Source organism: Sapajus apella, unplaced genomic scaffold, assembly GCF_009761245.1.
Source record: "Sapajus apella isolate SASKATOON/1434 unplaced genomic scaffold, GSC_monkey_1.0 scaffold12, whole genome shotgun sequence".
Lineage (NCBI taxonomy): Eukaryota > Metazoa > Chordata > Mammalia > Primates > Cebidae > Sapajus > Sapajus apella.
In genome coordinates this window covers 35,827,288-35,835,961 of record NW_022436952.1, presented here as the reverse complement: position 1 = coordinate 35,835,961, position 8,674 = coordinate 35,827,288, and the positions used below count along the sequence as shown (strand labels likewise).

At 41.7% G+C, this 8,674-nt stretch overlaps 1 protein-coding gene across 2 annotated transcripts in view; it reads left to right on the top strand.

The window, feature by feature from the left end:
• SUZ12 (SUZ12 polycomb repressive complex 2 subunit) overlaps positions 1–8,674 on the top strand; it is a 74,723-nt gene that overhangs the window by 30,474 nt on the left and 35,575 nt on the right. For both annotated transcript variants that reach the window (XM_032280948.1, XM_032280949.1), the window contains one exon: positions 6,783–6,832. In XM_032280948.1, coding sequence (XP_032136839.1) covers positions 6,783–6,832 — 50 coding nt within the window. The remainder of the gene's footprint in view (positions 1–6,782; positions 6,833–8,674) is intronic.

Genomic DNA, 8,674 nt, shown 5'->3' with positions numbered 1-8,674 from the left:
AAGGACGTGGACAAAGTAGTCACAAACAAGGGGAGAGGGAAGGGAGAGAAAACTTTGCCCTTTTCCTTGGAAGAAATCACCTATGAAAGCGATCATTGGTACACTTTATTCTAGGTACATATCAGAGTGTTTTAGGTGGAGAAGGGGAAATCATGCATAGCAAATCACATTCCCAATGTTACCTTTTATTTATTATTATTTTATTTTTTCAGGCGAAGTCTCGCTTTTGTTGCCCAGGCTGAAGTGCAATGGCGCAATCTCGACTCACTGCAACCTCCACCTCCAGTGTTCAAGCTATTCTCCTGCCTCAGCCTCCTGAGTAGCTAGGATTACAGGCGTGCGCCACCACGCCAACTGATTTTTTGTATTTTTAGTAGAAATGGGGTTTCTCCATGTTGTTCAGGCTGGCCTAGAACTCCTGACCTCAAGTGATCCACCCACCTCAGCCTCCTAAAGTCCTGGGATTAAAGGTGTGAGCCACTGTGCCTGGCTATTTATATATTTATTTATTTATTTATTTTTGAGACTTGCTGTGTCACCCAGATTGAAATGCGATGGCATGATCTCTGCTCACTGCAGCCTCCGCCTCCCAGATTCAAGCTATTCTCCTGCCTCGGCCTCCCAAGTAGCTGGGAGTACAGGCACACACCGCCATGCCTGGCTAATTGTTTTTACATTTTTAGTAGAGACAGGGTTTTACCATGTTGGCCAGGCTGGTCTAAAACTCCTGACCTCAAGTGATCGACCCACCTCGGCTTCCTAAAGTGCTAGGGTTACAGATGTGAGTCACCATGTCTGGCCCTAATGTTGCCTTTTAAAATTGGTTAATTGAGGCCGGGCTTGGTGGCTCAAGCCTGTAATCCCAGCACTTTGGGAGGCCGATGTGGGTGGATCACCTGAGGTCAGGAGTTCAAGACCAGCCTGGCCATTATGGTGAAACTCCATCTTAAAAATAAAATAAAATAAAAAAAGAAGAAAAAATAAAATTGGTTAATTGAAATTTAGAGTTGTTTCTCATAGATAAATAATACTATAATAATTAATGGCTGGTTGGCTGGGGGTGGTGGCTCACACCTGTAATTCTAGCACTTCAGGAGGCCGAGGCAGATGGATCACCTGATGTCAAGAATTTGAGACCAGCCTGACTAACGTGGTGAAACCTTGTCTCTACTAAAAACTCAAAAATTAGGCTTGGTGGTAGGTTCCTGTAATCCGAGCTACTCAGAGGCTGAGGCAGGAGAATTGCTTGAACCCAGATGTCCGTTGCAGTAAGCTGAGAAGAGTGCCAATGCACTCTAGCCTGGGTGACAGAGTGAGACTCCCAAAAAAAAGGCTGGTTTTATAGGCTTTCCTGTATAAGGCATAATGTACCATTTAAAACTGTGTCTCAAATCATCTGTTGTGAAGGATCATTTTGTTTGCTTCTTTGTTTTTAATTTTCAGTGCTTTGTTATTCTTAATTTGAGTTGTGGAATGGTAACATTTTTCCTAATGGCCTTAGTTTGTAGACCACATTTAGAGTAACACTGATTTAAAATACTGTCTGGTGCAAATAAATGTAAGATCTTTCTGGCATATCAGAGTTACTTCTCAGAAAAATATATAAATAATACTAATAGTACTGCAATGTAATCGGCCATGATTCCTGACTTTTAAATGTTTATTACTCTAGGAGGACATTATCTTATGAAAAAAAGTTTGTTGGGTAACTTTCTGTAAGACACTGCTTGGTGCTAGGGACACCAATATAGTAAAAAGATATATATGGAAAAATAGTGACTAAAAAGCGGTAAATAGGAGTGCTTATAAAGGGATGAAGTGATCATTTAGCTCTTGATTGGTTGGGTTTAAACTCTTTGTAGAAGAGTGTGATAGTATTTTGCCGGATACTTCATTATTTTATGCAAGCCTGCCCGAGCACAGAGTGGCTCATGCCTATAATCGCCGTACTTTTCGAGGCTGAGGTGGGGAGATCACTTCGGCCCAGGAGTTCAATACCAGCCTGGGCACCATAGTGAGACCCAGCTTCTAAAAGAAAAAAAAAATTGAATTAAAACCTTAAACAGGCCGGGACAGTGCCTCACACCTGTAATCCCAGCACTTTGGAAGGCTGAGGCAGGTGAATCATTTGAGCTCAGGAGTTTGAGACCAGCTTGGACAACATGGCAAAACCCTTACTCTACAAAACATACAAAAAAAATTAACCAGGTGTGATGGTGCATGACTGTAGTCCCAGCTACTCTGGAAAGCTGAGGTGGGAAGACTGCTTGAGCCTGGAAATTGGAGGTTGTAGTGAGCTGATGGTGTGCCACTGCACACCAACCTGGGTGACACAATGAGACCTTGTCTCAAAGCAAAAAGCAAAATCTTAAGCCTCACACTCTTTGAGGGAGAAAATATCCGTATTTTATACATTTTATAGATAATAGACCACAGTGAGTAAGTGGAGCTAGAGTTCAAACTTGGATTTTCTGACTCTATAAATTGCATTTTCCGGCCGGGCGCAGTGGCTCAAGCCTGTAATCCCAGCACTTTGGGAGGCCAAGGCGAGTGGATCACGAGGTCAACAGATCGAGACCATCCTGGTCAACATGGTGAAACCCCGTCTCTACTAAAAATACAAAAAATCAGCTGGGCATGGTGGCGCGTGCCTATAATCCCAGCTACTCAGGAGGCTGAGGCAGGAGAATTGCCTGAACCCAGGAGGCGGAGGTTGCGGTGAGCCGAGATCGCGCCATTGCACTCCAGCCTGGGTAACGAGTGAGACTCCATCTCAAAAAAAAAATATATATATATAAATAAATTGTATTTTCATACGTAAGGCTTTCATAGAGAGAACAAGAAATGGGAAGCATTTTGGCAGTTAGACAAAAGATTTGGTAGCTGGGGACTAAGTAGATACGCAGAAAGACATGATAGATAAAAAGTGGATTTATTTTTTTATTTATTTATTTTTTTTTTTGAGATGGAGTTTCGCTCTTGTTACCCAGGCTGGAGTGCAATGGCGCGATCTCGGCTCACCGCAACCTCTGCCTCCTGGGTTCAGGCAATTCTCCTGCCTCAACCTCCTGAGTAGCTGGGATTACAGGCACGCGCCACCATGCCCACCTAATGTTTTTTGCATTTTTAGTAGAGACGGGGTTTCACCATGTTGACCAGGATGGTTTTGATCTCTTGACCTCGTGATCCACCCACCTCGACCTCCCAAAGTGCTGGGATTACAGGCTTGAGCCACCGTGCCCGGCCAAAAAGTGGATTCTTAAGAAAATTAATCTGTTCTTAATATGTAGGTTTAATTGAAGCAACTAAGAGTAGGATAGATTTGTTGTGGCTAATAGATTGTCTTCTATTGTAGAATGTTGTTCTTATCTTTCACTTGTGTTTTGGCTTTTAGCTAATTCTACTGTGTAAGGTAGTATTTATGGAAATTTTTCTGGGAAAATACTAGCTGTCTTTTAGTAAAATAGCATGTAGAAAGTATCTGATTCATGTCAGAAAGTAATGTAAAAATGTTTACAATATATGAATTGCTTATACAGAATAGGTTTTTAAGACTCCCATTATATACGATTTTTGTTGATATTTAAGTTATGGTTGTTGTTCTTAGTTTTTTCCTCATTTTTATGCCTTCTAACTCTGTTGTGACCCTTACTTTCTGCTCTTCCATAATAATTTTGTCCTCTACTGAAAGCCTAGGATACTTTTTTTTTTTTTTTTTTTTTTTTCAGGATGGAGTGCAGTGGTGTGATCTTGGTTTACTGCAACCTCTGCCTCCTGGGCTCAAGTGATTCTCCTGCCTCAGCCTCCCAAGTATCTGGGACTGCAAGCAGATGCCACCACTCCTGGCTAAGTTTTGTATTTTTAGTAGAGACAGGGTTTCATCATGTTGGCCAGGCTGGTGTTGAATCTGACCTCAAGTGATCCTCCTGCCTTGGCCTCCCAAAGTGCTGGGATTATAGGCGTGAGCCCCTGCACCTGGCCCCCTAGCATACTTTCTGTACTACTGTTCTAGAAATGCCCCTAAAAACCCCCACCCTGTAGTTTTTTAGCAGACAGTTCCGTGGCCTACATAACTAAGTAGCTATATTCCCCCCCATCTTCCATGGAAATATCTTACTTACTTGCCTCTTATTTTTCTATCTTAGAAAAAGAGGAGTACAGCTGGGTACAGTGGCTCTCTCACATTATTGGTTAATTCTAGCACTTTGGGAGGCTGAGGCAGGTGTATCATCTGAGGTCAGGAGTTTGAGACCAGCCTGACCAACATGGTGAAACCCCATCTTTTCTAAAAATACAAAAAAATTTGGCCAGGCATGGTGGCTTATGCCTGTAATCCCAGCACTTTGGGAGGCCGAGGCAGGTGGATCAACGACTTTAGGAGTTCGAGATCAGCCTGACCAATATAGAGAAACCCCATCTCTATTGAAATAAACTTAGCTGGGCGTGGTGGCGCATGCCTATAATCCCAGCTACTCTGTAGGCTGAGGGAGGAGAATCGCTTGAACTGAGGAGGCGGAGGTTGTGGTGAGCCCATTGCGCCATTCCACTCCAGCCTGGGCAACAAGAGCAAAGCTCCATCTCAGGGGGGAAAAAAAAAAAAAAATTAGCCGGGCGTGGTGGTGCATCCCTGTAATCCCAGCTGCCTCAGGAGGCTGAGACAGGAGAATCACTTGAACCCCGGAGGCGGAGTTTACAGTGAGCTGAGATTTTTTTTTTTTTTTTTTTTTTTTTTTTGAGACGGAGTTTCACTCTTGTTACCCAGGCTGGAGTGCAATGGCGCGATCTCGGCTCACCGCAACCTCCGCCTCCCGGGTTCAGGCAATTCTCCTGCCTCAGCCTCCTGAGTAGCTGGGATTACAGGCACGCACCACCATGCCCAGCTAATTTTTTGTAGTTTTAGTAGAGACGGGGTTTCACCGTGTTGACCAGGATGGTCTCGATCTCTTGACCTTGTGATCCACCCGCCTCGGCCTCCCAAAGTGCTGGGATTACAGGCTTGAGCCACCGCGCCCGGCCATGAGCTGAGATTGTACCATTGCACTCCACCCTGGGTGGCAAGAGTGAAACACTGTCTCAAGAAATAGAAAAAAGAAAAGAGGATTCCTAGTCAGATTTACAAGACTAACCTCTTCATAATATGACCTATTTCTAGTCATTACTTGCTCCTTAGTACTCTCTTGCCTCAGTGGCTTTCTATAACTGTTCCCATCTGATTATAAAAATGCCTAGATTGGCTGGGCCCCCGTGGCTCACGCCTGTAATCCCAGCACTTTGGGAGGCCAAGGTGGGTGGATCTTGAGGTCAGGAGTTTGAGAGCAGCCTGACCAACATGGTAAAACCCCATCTCTACTAAAAATACTAAATACTGATAATTAACACTACTGAAATACAAAATATTAAATCTACTAAAAAGACAAAAATTAGCCAAGTATAGTGGCGCGCCTGTAGTCACAGCTACTTTGGAGGCTGAGGCCGGAGAATTGCTTGAACCCAGGAGACGGAGGTTCCAGTGAGCCAAGATTGTGCCACTGCACTCCAGTCTGGGCGACAGAGCAAGAGTCTGTCTCAAAAAAAAAAAAAAAAAAAAAGCGTAGATTGTCACCATCATTTAAAAAAATACTTTTATACGCTTTGTGAGTCCTTAGTGCCCAGCAACTGTTTACTTTTGATAGTAAATGTCTTAAGTAAGGGATTAGTACTGCTTTCCTTTCCCCACCATCTGTTCTGTATAGGTCTCCGTAATCTGGTGTCTGTGCATGTCACACTATGGAAACTGGTCTAGAAAGTTATGAATGTCTCCTGATCAACAGCTATATTCTCTTTTGCAGTTTAAAGGTGCTACAAAAGCTTATTGATGTTTCTGTTTATTTTATCCCATCCTTATACTTTTTCTATTGTTAATAGATATTTGTGAAAACAGAAGGACCACTATTTCTAGTTCATGCTTTTTTTTTTTTTTTTTTTTTTTTAATATATAATAGAGATGGGGTTTCTCCATGTTGGCCAGGCCGGTCTCAAACTCCTGACCTCAGGTGATCTGCCCACCTCGGCCTCCCAAAGTGCTGGATTACAGGTGTGAGCCACTGCGCCCGGCCCATGCTTTTTTTATTTTTATTTTTAACTTTTCCATAGCTTCTAAAACTAACAGTGAAAATGATATACTGAAACAGTAAATTATTGATCTATACAGATTTGTAATTGTGTATTTTATTACTGTTTGAATTATAAAGTAATGGTTCTATATCATTTTTAGGAAGGTTGAATTTCCATTGCTTCAAAATATTCAAATTTTTTTGCATGGATTTAGCTCCCCTTTTCAAAATTTCCTGTTGATGAAGTCATTGACTAAACCGCCATTAAAACAAACCAAAAAAGAATGGAAAAAAAAAAAAAACACCTAAAATTTCTTTTGAAAGGTGGAAAGGGATACCTGCTGTCATTTTACAGGCAGAACACTAAAACACAGTAAATTACTGGCCTCTTACTTGGTGGTTTTTTTTTTTTTTTTTTCTGCCTTGCTCTGGTGTTTTTGTTTTTAGTTTTTGTGAGTTGTAATTTGTTTATTTTTGTTAGGTGTATAGACACACTATTTTGGATGTCATATTTAACAGGGAAAGCATAGAGTCATGGGCCTGAATCCCTATCAAGTATGAAGAAATCAAATACTTATAAGTTAGCTGAAGTAACTTCGATTTCAGTGTTATATTTTAAAGTCTAGGTTATTTTACTAAAAAGCATTAAAATGATAAAATATTTTCCTTTTTTTTTTTTTTTTTTTTTAGCTTGTCAGCTCATTTGCAGCTTACGTTTACTGGCTTCTTCCACAAAAATGGTATGTACTTAAAAGTAAATACAGTGGCATTTTAACAGCAAAATGCCTTTGTGAAAAAATAAAGTGGGGCTTCTGAGTGTAAATTTACAAAATTATGTTTAATGGAAAAGATGTGGATTCTGATGTTTTTGAGCTTTAACTTTTTTTTTTTTTTTATTTTTTTTAGTACCCGTCTCTATTAAACATTCAAAAAAAAAATTAGCTGGGCATGGTGGCACGTGCCTGTAATCCCAGCTAATTTTTTTTTTGTATTTTTAGTAGAGACGGGGTTTCACCATGTTGACCAGGATGGTCTCGATCTCTTGACCTCGTGATCCACCCACCTCGGCCTCCCAAAGTGCTGGGATTACAGGCTTGAGCCACCGCGCCCGGCCTGAGCTTTAACTTTTAAAGGCTACTGATGAAAATTTTAACATTGTCTTAGAACTGCAATAGGTAAAGATTCTCTTCAGTAGAACCCTTTCTGCATAAACATTTTGAATTAATGCTGTTGTATCATGTTTAAAAAAGAAAACACAGTAAAACAACTGAAATAAGCACTATTACCCATGGCATATGTTAATATTTTAGATATTATTCAAAGGAAATTATATAGTGTATTACTCCAATAAAAGCTCAAAGCATGCTGGAAAAGAGTGGTTTTAGAAATGGAAAAATACTTAAATCAGCTTGTCCATCATAAGTCTATATACTGTATATCCTTTTATTCTCATGCAATAGAATAAAACCATTATTAGAAACATGCCAGGTTGGTTATTTTGGTATTGTTTAGTAAGAAACAAAGATTAAAAAATGAGGCCTGGTGTGGTGGCTCATGTTTGTAATCTTAGCACTTTGCAAGGCTGAGGTGGGAAGATGAGGCCAGGAATGCAAGACCAGCCTGGGCATCACAGACCCCATCTCTACAAAAATACAAAAATTAGCTAGGTATGGTGGCATGTACTGTAGTTCTAGGTACTTGGAAGTCCAAAATGGCAGGATTGCGTAAGCCCAGGAATTTCAGTGAGCTATGGTCGCACAACTGTACTCCAGGCGGGGCAACAGAGTGAGAGACCCTGTCTCAAAAAAATACCAAACATTAGACTGCGTATGGTGGCTTGCAGCTATAACATCAACACCTTGGGTGGCTGAGATGGAAGGAATGCTTGAGACTAGCCTGAGCAACATAGGGAGACCCTATCTGTACGAAGTTAAAAAAAAAGATTGACTGGGCACTGTGGCACATGCCTATAGTCCCAGCTATTCTGTAGTCTCAGCTACTCAGGAGGCTGAGCCAGGAGGATTGCTTGAGTCTTGAAGGTCGAGGCTGCAGTGAGCCAAGATCATACCACTATACTCTGGCCTGGGTGACAGAGTGAGACCCTGTCTAAAAAAGACAAAAAACCTTACCAATTGTCAAGCTGCTCTAATATAACCATTTTTAAAAGTTAGTCTTTGGGTATTTTTCTTGTTGTTGTTTTGTTTTGAGACAGGATCTTGGTCTGTTGCCCAGGCTGGAATGCAGTGGTGTAATCAACTCCTGGGCTCAAATGATCTCTTGCCTCAGCCTCCTGAGTAACTGGGACTACAGGTGTTGCCACCATGCCTGGTAATTTTTAAGACATTTTTTTGTGAAGATGGAAACTTAACTACGTTTCCCAGGCTGGTCTCAAACTCCTGGTCTCAAATGACCCTGTCATCTCAGTCTCCCAGAGTGCTGGGTTTATAGGTGTGAGCCACTGTGATTGGTTGAAATAATTTCTATTGGCTGGGCGCGGTGGCTCACGCCTATAATCCCAGCACTTTGGGAGGCGGAGGCGGGTGGATCACGAGGTCAAGAGATCGAGACCATCCTGGTCAACA